The 24,008-nt window shown below is 43.6% G+C and overlaps 1 protein-coding gene across 1 annotated transcript in view; it reads right to left on the bottom strand.

Annotated features, from left to right (window-relative positions):
* LRRC1 (leucine rich repeat containing 1) overlaps positions 1-24,008 on the bottom strand; it is a 126,638-nt gene that overhangs the window by 80,698 nt on the left and 21,932 nt on the right. Inside the window, exon 2 of the mRNA XM_029243428.1 lies at positions 946-1,063. Within this exon, the coding sequence (XP_029099261.1) occupies positions 946-1,063 (118 nt within the window). The remainder of the gene's footprint in view (positions 1-945; positions 1,064-24,008) is intronic.

Below are 24,008 nucleotides of genomic sequence, written 5' to 3'. Positions count from 1 at the left end.
CCAGACCTGAGGGTCACTGAGAAGGAACCTACAGATTTTTGTAGGAAAGCAAAACAAAACACAATGCTGGTGTGTAATACGAGAGACAGAAAAGGATTATCATTTTTATAAACAATAGATTACATATGGGCTTATCCTCAGGACATTAAACCAGAGTTCTTGCAAGGACTGAATTCCATCACTAAAGACAGGACCCCTGGGAGCTGCCACTTTAACTTGAAGTAATTAATCAAACATGCTCCAACAAGCCATGGGACCAGTCTGCCCGGGGAATGCTCTAAGGGCTATAAAACCCAAGGTAAAACCAGGGTACCCATTTAAAAGTGAAAGGTTAAACAGGATATAAACATCCTACTAGGGCGTTCACTTAAAAGGAAGCAACATTACAGTGAAATCTGAAAATCAAAATAAACTCACAAATATGCCACACAAATTAGGCAGACCTACCCGGGGCCTAATCAGAACTGAATGAAACTGACAGAAATATCTGGACGGCAAGCAGGTCTGTTCACTGCAGCAGGGAGACAGATTCTCAGGGGAGCAGCCCAGGCAACCAGGCCATAGCCAGGAGAAACCAACCCTTCCCTAGGGCGCTTTCCCCGCCACAGCAGTCCCCCGAGATCTGGACAAATGACCATACTAGTAGCCCTCAATGTCACCTCCAATCAAACGTGGGGGCAAGCTGCGGATTTGCCAGTCCGCAGCTCCACCGCTGTGAATCAGACTGAACCAACTTTGAGAAAGTTATCGCCTAAAAACTGTCATGACATTTTGGGTAAATACATATGAGGTGACTAAAGTATTCAATAACGGCATTAATTTCATCCCAAAACATATACATAGCTTTCCTCCAAGAACATTTATCCAGCCATATTTACTAAAAATTGTAAGCACAAGCATCAGAAGAGACAAATGAACAATTCAAGTGGAATCATTTTTTCTTACCATTTCGGGACACATCAAGTTCCACCAGCTGCATGAAGTTTGCTATTTCTGGAGGGAGCCGCTGAATTTCGTTATCGCTAAGTCCAAGCTTTCGTAACTTGACTAGCTGGAAAAATTGCTGAAAGACAAAATAGTTTCACGTAGGTCTCACATCTATTTGCAGTGTAAACTTTCTGCCCAATATGAAATTTAAAAACAATATGTCTTTTAAAAATTAGTGACGATTGCACCAATGTCAATTTCCTGATTTTGATATTGTACCAAAGTCATGTGGCGATGTCACCAACAGGGTAAACTGGGTACACAGGCCATCTCTGTGTACCATCTACAATTATTTCAAACTTAAAATTTTTTAACAATGAATAAGTAACTCAATGAGAATAGTAATGACTCCTTTATATTATCCAGTAGGTGGTCACATTTTCTACTTATGGAACCTGATATGAAATCTGCAATGTTAAATATATTTGAAAATTAGAGTAAAATATTTCTTAAACATTTTTAAAAGAAATTACTGTGCATTAGAAAATACATAAATATCCCACAAATGTGTGGAGGAGAAAAAAATTATTTTTGGCCAATCTAAAAAAGAGCCTGCACTGGATCCTTCCATTAACCACGGCACACAGAGGTGCCTTTTGCGCCACACCCTTTCAAAACTGTACTAAAATAGCATTAAAGGAATTTATAGGGAGATGGATATAGATATAAAAATATGAAATAAAGGCATGAAGACAATTCAAGATGAGAGGGAACGAGAAGCAAACTAGACATGCAACAAAATCCTTGAAGCTAGAAAACAGATAAATTAAAGACAGCTAACGAAAGAATTGATACAAAGCTGAAACTTAAGCCTATGGAGTGAGTAGCCAATAGCAGATTAGGTCCAGGTACCTCTGAAGGAAGGAGAACTGTCTGAAAATGGATATAAAGACAGGCCCCCATAAGCCCTCCTCTCCCCTGCACAACCAGGCAGGGGACTGGAAATTTCCCCCAGAAGAGCTGACTGTAAGCACAGCTAAGGGCAGGGGTGAGGCACCCAACTGGAAACAGGGGGAGGGGGTCAGAGCCTGCTCACTGAGATCCACCCCCTTCTCCCTGCAGCCAGGCTCCCAGCGGGGGAAACAGACAGACTTACAGACACAGATTATACAATAGGGAAGCCCCAGGTTACAAGCCCCACCCATGCACTCAGAGCTTCAGTTCTCTCCTTTTTTACTTCAAGTGCCTGGATCTCATTTAAACAGAGCCAAGGTTCTCCAGACACTTGAGGAAAGCCCTTTACATGCAAGAGAGTGGGCACCCACACACATCTCAGAAGAAACAAATGTGATGTAGGGAGCAGGAAAAAATTCACCAACCAAAAAAAATATAATTAATACCCACAGAGAAATAAGAGGAAGTGAAGCAGCATGATGCCATAAAAGGCAAGCTTCAAAGAATAAACTCTCAGAAATTAAAAACTAGTGCAGCATCAATATAAGAATCCAATAAAAGAGATGAAAAATAAAGTTAACAGAAATCCCTCAGAAAGTAGAAAAGAAAGACAATGAGGTGGAGAAACGGGACAGAAAAAAATAGGAAAATTAGAGGATCAGTCCTCAAGGTACTATATCCAATGAATGGGTATTCCAAAGAGAAAGAAAACACAGGGACTACAGAGCATGAGTTTCTAGTCTGAAAGGGCCCAACACGTGGACAATAAAATGAATGACACAAAACACATAGGGATACCAAGGAATATTATAAAAGTTCACAACTCCAGAAATAAGACGATTCTAAAAGCTTCCAGAGACCAAGGGGTTGGGGGGGTAAGGGAGGTCATAACAAAGGACTGGGAGTCAGAATGGTGCTGGACTCAACAGCAACCTTGAAAGTAAGAAGGCAATGGAGCAATGCCTTCAAAACTCCAAGAAAACATTATTCCCAGCCTGAAATCACATACCCAGCCAAACCATCAGTCAGGTATGTGACAGAACAAAGACATTCTCAGACACGCATGGTCTCAAAAAATTTATCTTCCTTGGACCTTTCTCAAGAATCCATCGAGGGACTTCCCTGGTGGCACAGTGGTTAAGAATCTGCCTGCCAGCGCAGGGGACACGGGTTCGAGCCCTGGTCCGGGAAGATCCCACATGCCGCGGGGCAACTAAGCCCGTGTGCCACAACTACTGAGCCTGCGCTCTAGAGCCCGCAAGCCACAACTACTGAGCCCACGCACCACAACTACTGAAGCCTGTGCGCCTAGAGCCCATGCCCTGCAGCAAGAGAAGCCGCCACAATGAGAAGCCCGCACACCACAGCAAAGAGTAGCCCTCACTCGCTGCAACTAGAGAAAGCCCACGCGCAGCAATGAAGACCCAATGCAGCCAAAAATAAATAAATAAAATAAACAAATTCATTAAAAAAAAAAAAAACCAGAATCCATCGAAATGTGGAAGTATTGGGTTGGCCAAAAAGTTCATTTGGTTAGTGACTATGCTGTTCAATAAAATTCTTGGTGAAAATGAAAAACGTGTCTCTTATTTTCACTTAAAACCGAATGAATTTTTTGGTCAACCCAATAAATCTAAAAGGAGGAAGATCTGAGATCCAGAAATCAGAGAATCAACAAAACAGAGACAAAGGACAAAACAGTGAAGGAATTCCAAGATGGCAACCGAGGAGCAGGTCCCAAGAGCAACCTGTCTACACTGAAGAAAATATGAGGGCTCCCATAAAAAAAATTAAAAATAAAAACACATGTGAGGAGTTATCTGACATGTTTTGGAAGTATCAGGAAGGTTTATTTGGTGAGAAATTAGAAACTGAAACAGAGAAAACAAAGCAAGCAAAAAAGGAGGGAGTTATTAATTCCAGAAAAAATACAGAGTAAAAGAAGATATAGTCATAATATAAATATAAAATTTGGTTATGAACAATACTTATACAGTCATAATATTTTAATATTTATATACTGTCAAAAACAAAATTTATATTATGTCAATACTGAGAGGATGGGAAAGAAACTGCAAGTGCTAAAGACTCATCTTCCATAGAAGGAAATCAATAAATAACTAAAAAGTGTGTGTTGGGGGGGGGGGGGGGAATCAAACAGTAAAATCAAGCCATTTAGCAACGTGGAAGCTAATGTCAATAGAAATATCCCAGAGCTGGGGGTTCGCAAAAGCCAGAAATTGGAGTGGGAGAGGGGGAGGGCAAAAGGCTTATTGGATTTTTAAAACATTATTTGCATATATTACCTTGCTAAAAATAGAAATTGAATTTACAAAGGAAAAAGTCTCTACTAAGATGACAGGGTGCTCCAAACGATAGTTGCAAAGGATGGTAACATTTAATAAGCTTCATCATTTCTTTTCCTTTGGTAAAAGGGATTGTAACTTATACAATCAAAAAGAAGGCATCATCTTTGACAACCAGTTGGGCAATACACAAAACGTAAAAAGTTTTCAAGTCCACTGACATCATAACAATACTTTTGGGCATCTATTCTCCTAACATAATTGAAAATAAGAAAAACCAGCTACGGTGCACAATATGTCTTTGCATTCTTATCACTACAAATGAAAAGCATGTCAAATAAGGGAAATGATTAGCATGTTATTAATAACTCAATACCAAGCAAACAACAAAAACGATTACTGTAAAGACCAGAGAACTTGAAAAAGACTGACGACGCCAATATAATTTTAAAAGAAGACAAAATGGCAGGTACTCTATGGAAAAAAGCACGTGTGCTTGTTGAAAAGGGAACAGGGGGAAAAAATGTTATGCTAGGCAACAAGGGAAATGCATGAACAACTTTATTTTTTTAACAAAAAAGAAAGATGTTTTAAAATAAAACGAACTATGAATCTCAGCAAATGAATGCTACCAATTAGCTATATATGACAATGAGCGTGCTCAACAAAAGGACTAATCCTCTGGAGTTCTTTAATCATAGGGCTGAAATTTAATTTCTTAAGGAAAGGTATTGAAATTTCTTTATGTGGGTTATACTAAAGCATTAGCTGACACAAAAGCCATTCAAAAGAGTCACATTTGAATAACTGAGCTTATGCCAGTTGTTCAAAGAGTCTGACAGTTTAATAATGCATCGATGTGTTTACTCAGGCATGAAAAGCTCACTTTGTTTTCCAGGAAAGGCATAACAGCAACAGCACAAAAACCATCACCAAATCCATACATTCAAGGACCGTTCAGAAATAATACAAGAAACCAAGTCAACCAAGGACTTAGATCTACAGTGAATAATAAGCTAGTTGTATGTCTGTGGAAATGACAACCCGCAAATCCCAACGTCCAACAGAAATCCTAATTTAATCCTAATCCTAATTTTAAATCCTAATTTAAAGCAAAGCAAATTTAAGTTTTGTTCTGCATAGTAAAAGCATCCTCAAAAAGAACCTATCACAAATACTACTTTATTCAACTGGGGAGGCACACACCAGATGGAAAAACAACCCTATCTGACAGCATCCCACAACGAAAACAGTGATTCCTCAATCCTTCCCTCATTATCCTGATGGGATCTTAGTTTGGTGTCCAAATGCTTTAAATTAACTACATTCTATAAGATAGACACAATGCCTCTAAGACTGATTAAATCTTCAAGTTTTCAACTTCCGCAGATCGTCATGGAAGAAAACTCCCCAAGCTTATAAACCCTTCTGCCTTCTCTCTGAGATGAGCCAGGGCACATGAGGAACAATTCCTGTAGCCCTCTTGGCAGGATGCCTCAGCAGGGTGATCATGTGACGGGGTACACAGACACCATTCTTCAACCACACCATGTTGATTACAGCGCACTGGCCCACTTAGAGCACATTTTGTACAGTGACATGGAAAGAAACCCAAATTGCCTTGGCTTGCTTTGCTACACCACAGTCTTCTTATAGCCACCATTGTTTTTAGTAGATACAGAGTCTTTAATCTGGTTGAACAGAATGTTTCTTTTTCCCATTCTCCATTTCTGGCAAGATTCTTTTTCCTTCTCTTGATAGTGTGAGTTCCTCTCCCTTCTTCTTAGGAATTCTCAGTCCTAAGAGAGCTGTGTCCTTTGCTATCACTATATGGCCAATGATCAATTGTCCCCCACTGCCCAAATGTCCCCATAAGGTGGAGAAAACATGAACCACTGTTACAGATTCACCTGGGGGATGACAATATAAAGAATGTTATTAAACTCCTGAAAAAACTGTTTGAGCTGTCATGACACCAAATTTACTCACAGACTTCCTTCTGGGGGTCTTCTAACCCTTCAACTAAATTTGACCCCTTTCCATCCTACATAACTCTCATCACATCCCTACTCCTGTCCCCAAAGACATGAACTGCCTTTGTGGTCAACCTCCTTGGTAAAGATGCTGTAAACCAATGGTTCTAATCTCCAGGTGAGAATAACACTTGTTACAGTATTTATCATTTTTATCATCTGGCAACGTTCTTTTCTACGAGACTTACAAAAAGTAACTGTGACTTTATTACCCAGAAATTCTACTCCTAGGTATATACCTTATAATTTTTTTTAAAACTCTCACATATTCTATTCCAGAATATATACAAGAACGTGGTTGACAGAATTGTTCGTAATTGCCCAAAACTGTAAATAACCCATCTGACAGAGGTATATTCTTGTAATAAAATTTTTCACAGCAATGAAAATGGAAGCTTACACTTAGTCATAGTATGGAGAAATCTAGAAATAACATTCAGCAAATGAAGCCAGACACAAAAGAGGGCATACTGTATTAATCCATTTATATAATGTTGAAAAATCACCAAAACTAAACTGCTTTGTTAGAGATGCATACAGAGGCGGTAAAAAATATTTTTTAAAAAGGCAAAGATGTGATTACTATTAAATCAAGTTAGTGGCTACCTCTAGGTGTGAGGGAAACATTATGATCAGGAAGGTCATGCAATGGGCATTAGGAGGCCTGCCAATGTTAAACCTTCTAAGCTGAGTGGCAGTTACGAGTATTCATTTTATAATTTGTTATACACTGTAAGCTGTACATTTATGCCTTATGCACTTTTCAGTATATGTGAAATATTTTTATTTCACAGCAAGAAAAGTCTTTTTAAAGCTTTAAACTACTTACTAATCAGGAAGAAAAAATACCAGACAATTAGCACCATGACATCAAAGTCTTTAACTCATCAGAGTTAATGATAATAAAAAGCAATGGCATTATGTCTGGAGGAGGAGGAGAAATAAAACGACCAATAGTAACCAAAACAACAACGTTAGAATGATCATTCTGTAGCCGTTATTATATAGCTGTCAACCTTTACTGAGGGATTCTCTGTGCTCAGCAGTGAGCTAACGACTTTACCTGGATCACATACTCTAGTCGTCTCAACGTCACCACAGTGCTAACACCTACATGTATCAGTCAGCCACTGCTGCATAACAGACCATCCCGAACTTAGTGACTCGAAAGCAACATGATTTTTTGAAATTTCTCACATTTCTGTGGATTAGCTGGGCAGTTCCTCTGCTGTTTTCACCTGAGCTCACTCATGCAATTACAAGCAGCTGGAGGGTTGGAAGGGCTGGAAGACCACCCTGGCCTCATGCTTATGGTCTGGCAACTAGTGCCAGCACCCAGCTGGAGCACCTCTGTTCTCCACAGGTCTCTTTCCTCTCCCTTACGATTGAGTGGCTTCTTACATGAAGGTCTCTGAGTAACATTCAAAAGGGACAAAGAGTCTGGGAGGACTCTTGGGGACAAGACCTTAAAATTTGCACCATGTCATTTCAGTCCATAGTCAGGGGAGTGGAGAAATAGTCTCCACTGGCAGATGGAAAGAGCAGCAAAAATCACACTGAAAAGAGGCATGGGAGGGGAGAAATCTGGTAGGTTAAATGGTCCACCGCAAAATGAGGTAGGGGCCTCAGGGGTGCCACAGAAGAACACATATAAAAACTGCACAGATTATCCTAGAAAATTCTATGGTTGATCACACAGTAATGATTTTTCCCAAGGAAATTTAAACAGAAAATATGATAATATACTGAATAAACTTTGGTTAAGACATGACTTTTGATACACGAGAAAGTTAGGGATAAAAGGAAAAGCCCAAGAAATATTCACAGAATAGCTAAAAGATCCATTGGCTAAAGCAGAGAATTCAAATAATCATATCCCATGTCCAGAATTTGAATTTGAAAGGGTTTCAGCAAACACTCAAAAATAAGAACTATTGATGAAATAAGCATCAATAAGATACTTTTTCTAATATGTTTTAGTACAGAGGGATGAAATGGTAATGTCCCCAGGTGAATCACTTGACTTCCCTGGTCCTCTGTGTCCCTGTGTAAAAAATAAGCATTAAATGATCGAAGGGCTGTTTTTAGTTCTAAAAATATTAGGACTGCATTTCAAAATACCTTCAATGTACCATAAGAAACATGAAAATCCTATTAACGTGCAATACAATAAGCATGCAGTTAAAAATGCATAAAATTACAGAAAGTAGATTAGTGGTTGCCTAGGAAACGGGAAATGACTGCTAATGGGTATGGGGTTCCTTCTGGGGCGATGAAAACATTCTAAAATTAATTGTGGTAATGGCCGCACAACCCTGCGAATATACTAAAACCATGAATCATTCACTTTAAATGGGGGAATTGTATAGCCTGTGAATTAATCTTAATAAAGATGTCAAATCACGCACAGAACTGGTAGACAATAAAGAAGGAATCCCCTTTGGTAATGAAAGACTAAGCTAGGAACACACAGACGTTTTATTTTAAATTGAATTATAGTTGATTTACAACGTTGTGTTAGTTTCAGGTGTACAGCAAGTGATTCAGTTATATTTACATATATATACACATATATACATATGTTCTTTCTCAGATTCTTTTCCATTATAGGGTATTACAAGATATTGAATATAGTTCCTTGTGCTATACGGTAGGTCCTTGTTGGTTATCTATTTTATATATAGTACTGTGCATCTATTAATCCCAAACTCCTAATTTATCCCTCCCCTCCACCCCACTTTCCCCTTTGGTAACCATAGGTTTGTTTTCTATGTCTGTGGGTCTATTTCTGTTTTGTAAATAAGTACAATTGTCTCACTTTTTTAGATTCCACATATAAGTGATATCACATGGTATTTGTCTTTCTCTGTCTGACTGACTTCACTTAGTATGATCATCTCTAGGTCCACCCACATTGCTGCAAATGGCACTATTTCATGCTTTTTTATGGCTGAGTAATATTCCATTATATATACGTACCACATCTTCTTTATCCATTCATCTGTCAGTGGACATTTATAATAGGTTGCTTCCATGTCTTGGCTATTGTGAATAGTGCTGCAATGAACATTGTGCATACATCTTTTCATATTAGAGTTTTCCTAGACACTTTTATTTAATCAAATCCCTATATGCGCCAGTGAGGTAAAGTTTTTTATGTTCAGTTCACAGATGAGGAAAGTGAGGTTTCAGCAACGTTTCACGGCTCCCTGATACCGCTGCTAGTTAATAACATTCTTCTAGGCATAACAGCATTGGAGGACCACAGAATAATAAATTTTCAAGTAACTGGCAAACAAAAAACATTTGTGAAACTATATTCTAAAGAGCTAAGTGAAACAAAGTCATGGGAAGGGGAAATTGGGGCTAGGATAGGTATTACACTAAAATGTTGCCAGCGCTGTAGGAAAGAAAAGAACATGCTAACAAGCCCTCGTGGCAGGGGCGCTGTGGCCAATTCAATCCAGGCAGAGAGAGCAGACGTGAAAGAGAAGAAATCTAGATAGATAAGAAAGTGAGTAACTTCTAGAGGATCTTGGGCCTGGAGAGGTAACTCCAGATAAAGCCTAAGGCCAGGGGAAAGGCTGAAAGAGACAGGAAACCAGGAGACAGAATGTGATACAAGTTTATAATATGACAGAGCAAAAGGGGCTCATCAAGAAGAAAGGCTTGGTCTACTTTGGGAGGCAAAGGAGGAAACATCACCCAGCAGCAGGGCAGCCCTGGTGGAATTCAAAAAAAGACTGACTACACTGTCTACTCAACTGGCAATTCGAATTTTCTGAACGATTTTCAGATAGATATAGAATGGAATTCAAAAGAGAGTCACAGATACTAAAGAATTTGAAACGCTGATTCACAAAATGGGAAGCTTATATCCACACACTACTGCGTGGGCCAGGGTACAGATAATAAACATGAAATGAGATAAAAGGTTCAATCCCCTCAGTAAAACTAATCGCTTCCTCTATAATACAAAGCAGGGAGAAATATATTTCCTTGCCTACTGATTTGCCCATAAGACAAATAAATGAGATAGACCACAGGGAAAAAATCTCCTGTTCTAAAATACAATGTTTAATCAGTTCCTGATTGAGCAGCACAGGTACCTTTTCTTTTGGCAACAAAAGGAGTGCGGATTCTTTTCCTTGCGTGGCCCTAGAAAGTCACAGGCAAATCAAAGTTCAGAGAAGCAAATGAGTTTCCCACTGAGTGCTGACATGTATACTTGAGCATTTATAATAAGGATGTTTACTTTGCTTGGAATATTTCTCTTCCCAATTTTTCTGTCTCTGGTCTCCACTAATCATTTTACCCTCTCTCATTTGCTAATATATCACACTTTCACAGTGTTTTCATTACATTATCAAGCTGGCATCATGAATGAACACTAACGAGGATATGAATGCCTCAAGGGTGCACCCCCGGTAATTAAAACAGCTCAGGTGTGAATCAATTTGAAAAATCATAAAACCAGGAATGCATCATTTATGGTGCTATGATCAGAAGCCTGGATGAGGCTGGGACTGGTATTGCAATGGCTTGGAGAAGAGAAACCTTCATTGAAAGTACGATGGATTAGGACAGCGTTCCTTTACTGAGAACCTGAATGAGGGGAAAGCCAGGGTCACTGGAGGGCAGGCTGATGGCATAGAGAGAGAAGGGACAGACTCGGACTGAGCAGGAGTGGTCCAGCATGGGAAGGGTCAAACATGTCATGGTGAGAACAAGATATCAACCTGAAACACTAACAAAAGGAAAGGATTAAACACAGGCTGGTAAAGTCAAACAATGAACTATTGTATGGCCATTAAAAATGTTTCTGGAGAGGGCTTCCCTGGTGGCGCAGTGGTTGAGAGTCCGCCTGCCGATGCAGGGCACATGGGTTCGTGCCCCGGTCCGGGAAGATCCCACATGCTGCGGAGCGGCTGGGCCCATGAGCCATGGCCGCTGAGCCTGCGCGTGCGGAGCCTGTGCTCCGCAACGGGAGAGGCCACAACAGTGAGAGGCCCGCGTACCGCAAAAAAAAAAAAATGTTTCTGGAGAATGTTTAACACTACAATAAATCCAAGTGTTCTAGGGCTAGTTAAAAACAATGTAAATGTGTATAAACTAGGGCTTCCCTGGTGGCGCAGGGGTTGAGAGTCCGCCTGCCGATGCAGGGGATACGGGTTCGTGTCCCAGTCCGGGAAGATCCCACATGCCACGGAGTGGCTGGGCCCGTGAGCCATTGTCGCTGAGCCTGCGCATCCAGAGCCTGTGCTCTGCAACGGGAGAGGCCACAACAGTGAGAGGCCCGCATACAGAAAAAAAAAAAAAAAAGAAGTGTATAAACTATACAATCCCTATTATGTTAAAAATATATATATAATATAGTTTTAGGGAAAAAACTAAGGGCTTCCCTGGTGGCTCAGTGGTTGAGAATCCACCTGCCAATGCAGGAGACATGGGTTTGATCCCTAATTTTTTTAAAAAACAACTTTAAAATGGTAAATCTGCTGAGAAAAAAAGAACTTAAATTCAATGATTAAGGATCACTCAACTTTGGGGTATTGATATTTTGTACCACAGAAAACCAAAGACTATTTATCTGAAGAAAGAGTTGTTTTTCCTTCAGACTTGAACCAACTTCAAGCAAAACTTGAAAGGAAGGAGCTAAAACCAGCTTACATACAAAAAAACAGCTCTTCCAGCAAGAAGACAAACAGGTATTCAATTCAGGTTATTAAAGTGGTTTTCTATTATATTTTGACACAGGATTTTGAATAAGATTGAATTTTTCACACATTGTACTCACCAAGGCATTACATGACTCAAATGGAATAAACTGTGTTTGGGGGATGTTTTGGCTTAGATTCAATACAATTTATGCAAGCTAACAAGCAGTAGCAAGGACTACACAGAAAATGTGCCTACCACGTGCAGGGTTTTGAAGTGGAGGAAAAGGTGATCAAACAGGTGTAGTCCTTAATCTCAAGGGACACCCAGGGGCTGATACAAACAGGTAGATCAAGTAGTTAAAATACAAGGGAGAAAGTGCAAATCATCACAAGTGAGGCTCAAAATACTAAGTAAGGATAATAAACGTCTTGTCAGAAACTACATCTATTATGCTCCTTCAGGTTTAAAAAAAAAAAAAAGGTCCATTAGGCTATTTTATGGTCAATCACACCACACCAATAAGATCAAAGACTCCTATGAGACATCACTTAAGAATGGATTATTCAGAGAAACTGTTAAGAAGGTCGTTTCTGAATTTTCTCAGGAAATTCACCAACATTTAGATCAATGCTCTGAGTTCTTCCAGGCTCAGCTAAGAAAAAAGATATGGGCAACACTAATGAACGCATATCTTGGATGAAGAGAATACGGCCAACTGCCTATTCGTTAATGTTTTCCATCTTCTATAGTAATAAATCAATAGCACCCCTAGCCAAGGATTGATCTTTCTTGAGAAAGAGCAAGAAATGGAGCAACTCAGTCACTGACACAGCATTTAAAAAAGTAATCTGAGGGGCTTCCCTGGTGGCGCAGTGGTTGAGAGTCCGCCTGCCGATGCTGGGGAAACGGGTTCGTGCCCCGGTCCGGGAAGATCCCACATGCCGTGGAGTGGCTGGGCCCGTGAGCCATGGCCGCTAAGCCTGCGCGTCCGGAGCCTGTGCTCCGCAGCGGGAGAGGCCACAACAGTGAGAGGCCCGCGTACCGCAAAAAAAAAAAAAAAAAAAGTAATCTGAGTTACCAGATCACAATCACCCAAGAAACTGGTATAACCAGAAAGCTCATCAATACCTCTTTGGCTTTACAATTTTAGAGTAATGACAGGCCTAATTTGTGAGTCTTTTTCTATATAATCTGAACAAATCACATTATACTGTGTCATTTCCCCCTGAATATTCTGCACCGTCCCCAGTCAAACCACACTACCAACTCCACGATGCCCCAAATCAGCCTGATTCCTAAGATGGAGGAAGTGTCCATTAGGGAAACGTCACAAAGACTCCAAGCCCTTCCACAAGGGAATATTTTGTTTGGAGATACCACATTGTGAAAACAGTCATTGTGTGACTTTTTGTTGTAACATACGCAGAATATCTTAGAATTGTTCATATGAATGTCAATATAAAACCATGTCAGGGTCTGCCGTGGATTTGAAGCCTGAAGAAGTGTGAAGGTCAACACAGCACATCCTGGGCTATCGTACACTACTTGCCCAGTGCCCTTCATGCCACACTTACCTTTAAGAGCGCTGGCTTTTCTCTCTGGTTGGCATGAGAGCCCGTGTTTGATCTGATGCTGACAGAGGATGTAAGGTGCTGGGGCAAGATTCAAGGCCCTTAATAGAGAAGGGGTTGGGATACCCAAAGGAGGAGATGCACTGAAAACAATGCACAGGACTTTTGATTTTAAGGGAGGAATTTTATTTTTTATCCTTTTTTTGTTTTAATCTATTTTTGGCTGCATTGGGTCTTCGTTGCTGCACACGGTCTTTCTCTAGTTGCGGCGAGCAGGGGCTACTCTTTGTTGCGGTGCACGGGCTTCTCATTGCGGTGGCTTCTCCTGCTGCAGAGCATGGGCTCTAGGCGCACGGGCTTCAGTAGTTGTGGCATGTGGGCTCAGCAGTTGTGGCTCCCAGGCTCTAGAGCAGTAGCGGCTCCCAGGCTCTAGAGCAGTAGCAAGCACTACATAGAAAATGTGCCTACCACGGCTCAGCAGTTGCGGCGCACGGGCTTAGTTGCTCCACGGCATGTGGGATCTTCCCGGACCAGGGCCCGAACCCATGTCCCCGGCATTGGCAGGCAGATTCTTAACCGCTGCACCACCAGGGAAGTCCCAGGGAGGAATTTTAAAACGCCCATCAATGTGATTTGAAATAAATTAAATCAAAACAAGACCAAAAAATGGCTCCTAATCTTCTAAGGTGACATATAATGGCACTTTTGGTGCATACTCATTATAAGTAAAGGGAAAGAAAAGGACTTTATCTCTTATCCTCAATAACACTTAAGATGACCAAACTGTCATAAACCACTATCGAGAGATTTTTGAAGGGTGGGCGAGGGACCTGAGTCACCAGTGAATCTGATGTATTTCCACCCAGCATCTGTGTCCCACAAACTGCTGCAGGGGCTGAGCCCTGCAGTGCTACTCATGTACCATATTTATTTCGGAGAGTTTGTGTCGAGGAATTGCCAAAGGACTTTTCCACAAGAGGAGGGGCGCGCATCATCGAGTACCAGAGTAAACTCAAGAGAAGAAATAACCCAAGCACGGGACGCACATCTGCTGAGGCCCCACAAGACTCCAGACAATTTAAATATTGCAGCTCGGTCTTTGCATAGATGAAGAAGTCACTGTTAGGCCCCAGCCAGATTTCAGGCATTTAGAAATATAGTGATCGCTGTCAAATTTAATAGTGCAGAAGGGCTTACCTTGCCGCCAAACATTTTCTAATATATTCTAAATATGCATGAGCTACAACATGTACTTTGGCATCTGTAATCGCAATTTAAGATTAAAATGGCATAATTCAGGAACTTTAGGACGAGCGTGTCTCTCCACCTAGATAGGCTTGGGTTCCAAAGTGTTTCTAGCTCCTATGAGAGTGGCCTTGCATCTTCAAAAGAGATCATCTCTCGTGTTCAAGCTTCTCACACACGCTCAATGCATACTTTTTCCTTCCGGCCGCCCCAAACAGCTAAGTGCAAAGCAAGATGGTAAGACCCGAGAGTAGATTCCCTGGCAACTCCCACACAGTTATGCAAAAACATAACGGAGCACCTGCCGATCCCTGCATTTTAGCTCCACGAGCTGAACGAGATATTAAATTCTAATATTAATCCAGACGAAGAAACACAAGGCCTAATTCTGAAAACTGTCTGAACTGCCTACCGTGTAAGGAACAAGAGAAACCATCAGTGTCTCCCAGAACATGCTGCACCCCCATGGTCTCCATCTGAGTAAATGCTTTGTGTGTGGAGAGGACAGGCAAAGCTCTCCCCCAGCCACTTCGTTAAGCTGCTCTTTTGGACATTCTTTAGATTTTATTGCTACTGTTTGCCAACAACCTTGGTCAGAGGCCACACACACATTCCTGGTGTTCGTTCAACATTGCAAAGTACAGCGGTGCTGGGTGGGGACCCGAGGCTGCCCCATCAGCCACTCCACTTGTTCAGCTCAGCAGCTAAGGACTCAGCTCTTCCATCGTCACCAAGCCCTACAGAGAGGTCCCCGCAGTGTGCTCGAGCCGCTGACCAGCCGCCTCCTTGGGAGAAGTGCTTACTCAGTTCATCACCTCAAGAGTTCTGGATCGGAAACCTCTCTTTTCGGCACGTGACCAAAAAGGACATTTGAGAAAAAGGGAACTCCTGGATGAATCCCAAAGCGAAGTAGAAGAGACAGCCACCTTCCTTCAGCTCCTGGACCCCAGGAAACAAGCAAGACCTACTAGGTGTCTGGACACAATGGCATGGACCATCCCCCGTAAGTTCTTGGCGTAATTTTCTGAAGTAGCTCCAGGGTCCCAGTAGCTTCCATGCTACCACTTCCCCAGCCCCCCAGCCTCCAACTCCCAGCCCTGAGTCCAGCTTTTTAGCCAGATGCGTCTAATAAAAGGACATCAGGTCATCCCTTCATCCCTGTCATGGAATCCCATCAGCACCTCCCACCCACCCCATCAGTACCAACAGGGGCTGACCCCGACCCAGCACCACTTTCTCTCTGGAAAGCATCTTCGACAGCCTGGCACTGCGGCTGACTACGCATCAAAGACTTGGGAAGAGCATCAAGTATGCATAGGTCCAAGCAATTTAAAATTAAAATGCAACATGACCAGAGTAGACTTTGAAAGTCTAATTTCAACAAGTTTCAGCACTTCACTTTTCACCAAAGAAGCTCTAAACTAAATAAGAGATGCCTCTAAGGTGCCAGGTACTAGGCTAGGGGCTCTGTAAACATCACCTCACTTAATCTTAAAAACCACCCTGAGCCTGACAGCTACCAGGATTTCACAAATAATGAAAGTGCAGCACAGGGAGGGTACACACCTGGGTCCCATTTACACAGGTGTGTCAGTGCCAGGATTCAAACTCAGGTTCAAAGTCCCTACCTGTCCACTATAAACAGCAAGGCCAAGAAGCATTGTGGAGTCCAAAGTCTGTAGACCTGGCTCCCCAAGTTACTGGCTGGCTGTGTGACCTCATGCAAGCTGCTTAACTGCTCTATGCCTCAGTTTCTCCATCTGTAAAAGGGGGTCATAATAGTACCCATCCCTCACAGAAGTGCAGTGACAATTATATGAGTGAATCGAGGTCAAATACGTAGAACACTGCCTGGCATATAAGAAATGGTTAATAAATGTTAGCTATAATTATTACTATTATCTCACCATAAAGCACTCCCTCCTATATATCCAAGCTACTTAAACTTTTCAAGTGTAAGAAATGAAGATCCAGTTATAACATCTTGCTGCCCTTGGATTATACTGTTAGGATGAAGCTAAGTGCTAAACGAGAACCATGCCCATACATTTCAAGACTTCTGTTATTTTCAAAAGCAGAGAAAGACCACAAACAAAAAGACATTATTACACATAAATCAACAGACTGCTGAGACCAAATGCTTACAGGACCTGGAGAGGTCCTTACGTGTTAGTTAACGTTACATGTTAGTTAACAAGTCCAGTCACCCCAGTCTACCCAGTACTCAAGCTACTATCCAAACACAGCAAGTAAATTCGAAAGCAGTATTTCCTACTCATCAGATCATCGAAAACAAAATAAAGCAAGAGTGAACTAAAACATACATGAAAGGGCTGGAAGGATTTCAGGGAAGCTCAGTGACCTGGCAAGGGCAAAGTCAGTCAAGACTTCAGGGTGGGCCGAGCCTGGTCCTGAGAGGCACACAAGTGGGAGGGGAGGCCAGGAGGCCCGCCCAGGAGGAGGGCTGAGCCCACGCAGGCAGAGACCGGTTCTGGGAAGCGGCCCCTCAAGGGCTGCCTGGCTCAGGCCCGCGGGTGCTGCCCTGGGGCCCGGCTCCTCCAGGCCTGGCACTGTGATGACCAGCAGCAGAGGCCTGGGCACTCCAGATGCCAAAGGGACTCAATTAGGGCTCCGGGCTCTCTTCCAGGGCCCACAGCCTGGGAGTCTAATTATGAGAAAGAAAGGCGAGCGGGTGATGCAACTGCCCACGTCTCTCCCCCTTGGCCTTGAACCGAGAGCCTCCACCTCTCAAACGGGTCAGCTTCCAAACATGTACTTGCAGGTCAGCGGTGGAAGCTCAGAGCGCATCACTGCACACACGGGGGCAACACTGCGCATGTGGCCGAGTCTCCGGGTCACCCCACGAGTCTGCTCGACCCCCAGCAGCCTGGATGTGTCTTCCTGAAGCCTCCAGCAGCTGGCCACTGCTTACAGAACGAGGCACAGGCCCCGGAGGGGCACAACTGGGGCTCTCCTAACCTGGGCATCCTCTACTAACAGCATCAACATTTTCTATAGGTTTTGGCAGCTTGCAAAGTGCTGCCTCGTATCTCACGCCACCCACAGAACCGCCCAGGGAGCAATCAGTCATTCGAGCTGAATTTGAGAAGGACAATATGGTACGTAAGGCATCCGAGCCACAGCTCACATCCAGCCTCCCTGGCTGCAAGTCTGGTGTCTGGTCTAACCTCTGCCCTCCACTGCCCAGTGGCCTTTCTGACCTCAGTCCCCACACGCACAGCCCCAGGGAACCATCTGCTCCGCACCAGGCACTGACTGTCTCCAGCACCTCTCTCCGGCTAGCAACAGCTCACTCAGCCCAAATGTCACAACCTCTCGAAAGCCTTTTTACCCAATCAATATCCTATAATGAACCTTAATGGAAAAGAATATGAAAAAGAATATGCATTTACGCATATGTACGTATAACTGAACCACTTCGCTGTACACCAGAAACTAACACAACGTTGTAAATCAATGACACTTCAATTTAAAAAGAACAAAGTGCACTCCTCTCCCACCACATATACAAGATTTGGCACTGATTGCCATTACGAAGCATCAATACATCTAAGAACCACACAGACCAAAGGTCTAAGGACAATGTCACACTCTTTCCCAGGCATGCTTGCCAGGCAAAAACGAGAACTGCACAGGATACTGGAACAAGCTCAGTACAGAGCAACCAGAGCAGCAAGGCTGGTGATGAGCCTGATCACACCCCAGGAAGAACCGAAAGGGAGTTAGATTTGCAGGGATTGTCAAACAGCTTACGAGTATCTGAAGACCTATCACGTGGTTAAAGAATCAGACTTGAAAGTCTGCTTAGTGCGGTTTCCTGACGGGAACTGATGGATTAGATGGGAAGTGGATCTAGAGAGTGCCTGTCTGACCCCGAGATTCTGCAAGTTCAATTTCCCTCGGCATGCTCTTTCTCCCACTCAAAATCTACCCAGGTTCTTAGATAACAGCCTGTGACACGCGCTTTGGCCTGTAATTAGCTAGCACCAAGTACAGTGTCTGCAAGAGGCAGCAAAGCAATGTCTCGTTATCTGGGGTCAGAATTCAGCATCCAAAATTCAAGTCAGAATGTGATGTCACAGCCCCTGGTGAATGAGAAGAAAACTAAGGAAGCACTGACCAAGTCAGGTGGCAAAAACATAGCACGACTTTTCACAGGTATCGGAAGGAAGGAGAAAAGAAAGAGTTTGGCAAGACAGAATCACCAACTTGGCTTCTTCACAAGGACGCGGGCGTCAATATACTAAGTTCTTCAAGAAAGGATCGTGTCCTCCCTCAGGAGTTACAAAGAACTTTTAAAATACGGAATTTTAATTGATTCCTATCAATACTTTCCATGCTAATAGGAGGTTTCTGTTCTGTTTTGAAATCCAAAGATCTGACCTCATAGATGAAAATAGCATTATGAGTGGGAATTGCTACTGAGTCCAAGCTCGCACTGCTTGCCACAAAACAGGCCAATAAATCGAGAGATGAGGTGTTGGGGCAAGGAATGGTGACTTTATTCGGAAAGCCAGCAGACCGAGAAGATGGTGGACTCGTGTCCCAAAGAACCATCTTGCCTGAGTCAGAATTCAGGCTTCTTTTATACTTAAAAGGGAGGGGGTCAAGTCAAGCATTTCCTGGTTCTGGTCAGTCTCCAGAGGGGATGTGTTAATTCCTCCCTTCCTGCAGTCCTTCATTCACAGGTGGGCCTGGTCAGGACGTTTCCTGTGAGCTAAACAAAGGTATTTTAGCTTGACGCTCATTACCTGGGAGGCAGGGTTCCCAGACATGGGCCATTATGTAGAATTTAAGTTTATAGGCAACATCCCTTTAGTGATTAATGTGTAATGGAATACTACGGTCCTTCCCTAGTACAGAATAGCAGGTCCAGGTGAGGTGGGCCACAGCCTTAAGGCTGGCGTGATAACCCCAAGGGTCACAGGCACGGAGAATTCGGAATCTGACCTTGGGAGATGCATCCTGGCATCCAGTCACCATCCTTATACTGGTGATGGTTGAGCTGGAGAAGCCAGAAAGTACCTCACACAACCGCACCTGCTCAAGCCCTTTCCAGTGCCCAGAGGCTCCCACCTAAACTGGGCTCAACCTTCCCCACTGCCGAGAACACACTCATGTCTCCCGAGAATACCCACATGGATTACACGTCTGCAAGGACAAGAACAAGAACAAGAAGAAGAGAGAATGAATTCCTTGTGTAGCCATTCTTCCCGCCCATTATAAAGAAGCACATTCCACTAGGACCTAGGATGCAAACAAGAAGCGAAAGGGCATTTAGTTCTAGTCAATGAGATTTTGGTACTTGGCCAGGTGGCCATTTGTCTACTAATCCTGAGTGAACCACAGAAAACTGAACCAACCGCTCCTCCGTCCACAAGCCCGGCAGGACCTGGATGCTGCCCAGCAACCACCCGAGCGCTGGCCGGCCGCTCGCCCTCCCCAGCGCCTTCAGGAGGACACGCTTTCACTGCTCCAGGTCGCTTACCTGAGAGCACAATGGAGATGCCAACAGTGTTTCTGGCTCTCAAAATGCCAAAGCCACCTTCCTGATTAGGCCACAGCAAGACACAGAACAAGCCTCGTCCTATTTCTCCCTGACCTTGTCCAGTCCGAGGGTGGACTTCATTCAAGGGTACTGGCTCTAGCTTTTTGCAGGCCTTTATTTTAGTGTCGCCCATTTGTTTGGACACTCAACAAGCAAGTTTAAACCACATTCCCTGCTCTCTCACTGGTGTCTGAGTCTTTGCTGCTGCTGTGTCTTTCCCAACTCCTCTGCAATTTTCCTCCCTCAATTGCTATGTTCTTCTTGTCAAGGAGCCGTACCCCTCACCAGCCATCTGACACTTGAACGGTGGATGCACTGTTCCTAACAGGACCTAGAAATATACAGCTGGGTTAAGAACCAAGAGCAAACGGTCTCTCAATCCATGACAAGTGCAGTGATTATATTTTCTTTCACGAGTTTTAGTTCAAAATAATTATTGACAAAAACCTAAATATGTTTGACACGCTCCACTCAAAAAGGAAAAGAACAGAATGGTCTCACAACATTGAAAAGAAATTTTTTTTAAGGTTTTAAAAGCCTAGCATTAGAAGGCAAAGCATTAACCTTAGAGTCTTCCCAAAGTCAGCCTCTCAATGGGCCAGAACAGCTACTGAAAAAAATGTCCCCTTTACAGCCGTCTTTAATAGCACAGAGGTCTGCACAAAATCTGAGAAAGGCAGCCAGGGCCCGACAACCTAGAAAAGAGCAGAGAGAGAAAATGAAGATGGGAAACGCAAGTGGTGACTTCTCAGATGGTCATCGGGACCGCCCAGTATTCTCAGAGTAAATGAGGATACGAAATGGACAGGCACAGCCACCAGAAACCGCGTGGCACTCAGGGTGGAGGGGGCACTCCTGAGCCTTTCAACCTAGGAGGCCCGGTGCCGAGGGCCCAGGATACTCTGAGGGGCTCAAAAATATATTCATTTAAGATCAAAAGAAAGAAAATGAATATAAGATTATATATCACACTCATAAAGTATAGCTGGTAATATTTTTATGAAGGAAGGGGCCCATGAAGGAAAAGTGCCTGCAGCGGGCCCCAGAACAGTCATGCCCAGCTCCTTCCGCAGAGGAAAAGCAGATGCCAGTGAGGCTGGTTACCCAGGGCCCGCGGCAGACACACGGGGACCCAGGGGACGGTGACACAAATGACCTTCTGCAGTGAGGGCTCCACTCTGCAGGTTACAACAGGCACAGAGGAAGGAAAAAAATCATTTTTCTTTCAGTTGTTCAAAGAAAGCTTGGTGCTGGTGACAGATGCCCAAGTGCTCCCTGAACAGCAGAGAGAAAACAAGTTCTGGCACCTGAAGAAAGAGCAAAGGAGCCAACAAGCCCTTTAAGGAGCTGCTCTGTGTGGCCGCCACCCTGGATATGGAAACACAGCCGACGTGCCCGTAACATCAGTGTGATGTTGAGTGTGTTGCCTCATGCTTCTCTCCCCTGGTCATACCTATTCCACTTTGAAATTTTTTGTTTCATCAAACTGTGATTTGTACACTCCAACATCTTGCCTTTTTCCTGTAATACTGCATCCTGAATCATCTCCTATGTCTCTAAATAGAGCATCTGGAATTCACCAAGGTATGTGGGAACACCTCTTAGGGTGCCCTGGACCAATGGAGGGATGAGCTGAAGAGAAAACGGGGGGGATTGGAAACTGGTGGAACAATCTAGGTCAACTCAGAGATCGCTGGCCGGTGGGCATGTCATCCAACTGCAGGAGTGACCACGGGGCACCAGTCAGGCTTCACACCGCTCAGTGCTGTAACGAATGAGTATAAGACACTGATGCTCCTCCACAGGGAGCCTACGATGTGCAAAGCTCCATTTTAGATGCTTGCCGTGCGTGGACTCACCACACCCTTATTTATAACAAGCCTGGGAGAGACAGAGGTTTCCATTTCACACCAAGGGTAGCGTACAGGATGGAAGTTCACAGGCCTGAGTAATCTGCCGAAGGTCAGACAACCAGCAAACAGCTGAAATCTAAGTTCAGCCCCCAGCTCCACCTTCTTTCCATTTGATGACACATTTTTCTTTCATTTTCAGGGTCCCTGAAACTAGCTGGTAAGTTGTTAGAAAATCCGGTGGAAAAAAGATCTCTCGAAAGGCAGCTACAGTAGAGCTAATGTGCTAATCTAATGAGATTAAATTTAGCCCCAAGAAATGTGAAGTCTTGCATTCGGATCCATAAAAACTAAAATCCTATACAGAATTATGGAGACTCAGCCTGAAAGAAGCAACATGCATGAGCAAGACTTGGGGATGGTGTTAACCAAGCATTTTATAACCCAAACTGTACATATTAACTAAGCCATAAACACAATACTAGGGACTTCCCTCGTGGTCCAGTGAGTAAGACTCCGCGCTCCCAGTGCAGGGGGCTCGGGTTCTACCCCTGGTCGGGGAACTAGATATCGCATGCATCCGCAACTAAAAAGATCCCGCATGCCGCAATGAAGATCCTGCGTGCCGCAACTAAGACCCAACGCAGCCAGAATAAATAAAATTTAAAAATAAATATTTTTTAAAAAACGTTTAAAAAAATAAACACAATACGAATTCAATAGTTAGGAATGCACTGATATGCTCTCAGACTGCATTTATGAGCATGTTATGCTCAGAACGAAGAAAGCAGCCCTTCTCTGCGCTGGCTGGTAAATCTCACTTGGGGCACCGTGTTTTAAAAAGAGTCTCTGGTGAAATGTAATATCTCCTCTAGGAGCATAACGAGGCAAAATAAAGGAACTAGAAAGTTTAAATCGAAGACCAGATTCTATAGAAGGGGGATAGGGGAGAATCACGGCAGAGAGGATGCTGGTATACATCCCTTCACACACAGGCAGAGCCCCCGCTGCCTGCATCCCTTCCATCTGACATTTACACTGCTTTGGTCCAGAGTGGAGGTTCTAGACTCCTTTACAGATGTCTGAGCAGATAAGGTACCTCCTCAACGAAAGACTCAATAATTTAGGGTCCCGCTAATAGCAATTTAGACTTTTTCCCAGGACTTAATACACAGTCATTCAGGAAGCATGTAGGCACTTCTGTGAGGGCGGGGGAGGGACACGACGTCTTCAAGCACTTTCCAAGGCTCCCCTGAACGACACCTACACCTCCCACTCTTCCCAGCTCTACCTGCCCCAAGCATAAATCCAGGCAAGGCTAACAAGATAAATGTGAAAGGCCACAAAGGGATGTGTTGAGATACAAACCCAGCGGAGACCCCCAAACCCCCTTTTTCTCCCCGACGCCTTTCCATCTGTTGCCTTCACCATCGGGTCACTATGCCACTTAACTCACCTTTCTGGCAAGACCCTCCAGTGACCATCGGACCCTCAATTATCTCTGGCTCTTCCACAGCCTCAGCAATTCTTTTTTCTGGTCCCACAGAGCTTTCATGCAGGCTCTGAGCATCTCCAGCACAGGGCAGGACCCGCCACCTGCGGTGCCAGGGCAGTTAGCACTCCATGGGTGTCCCTGGGCTCTGCTCCCTGGGCTCCCTGGTGACTCGGACCCCAAACGATAAAAGCACTCGTGAAATGAGATTACGTGAGGATTTAAGTACCCAAGGCCATTTCCTAGAAGTGAAAGGAAGGAGATTTGGCAGATCACTTCAATGACCAGGACGCCTTCTATTCCAGGAAAGATTCAGGGCATATTTTAAGAAAACGAAGAAAAAGAAATTTAATTTAGAAAGCGTTTTTTGACTTGACTCGCCCCTCCCCCATCTTTCTTC

The sequence above is a fragment of the Monodon monoceros genome, unplaced genomic scaffold, assembly GCF_005190385.1.
Source record: "Monodon monoceros isolate NGI ecotype Baffin Bay Population unplaced genomic scaffold, NGI_Narwhal_1 Super_Scaffold_3, whole genome shotgun sequence".
Lineage (NCBI taxonomy): Eukaryota > Metazoa > Chordata > Mammalia > Artiodactyla > Monodontidae > Monodon > Monodon monoceros.
This window is presented reverse-complemented; position numbering and strand designations above follow the sequence as displayed.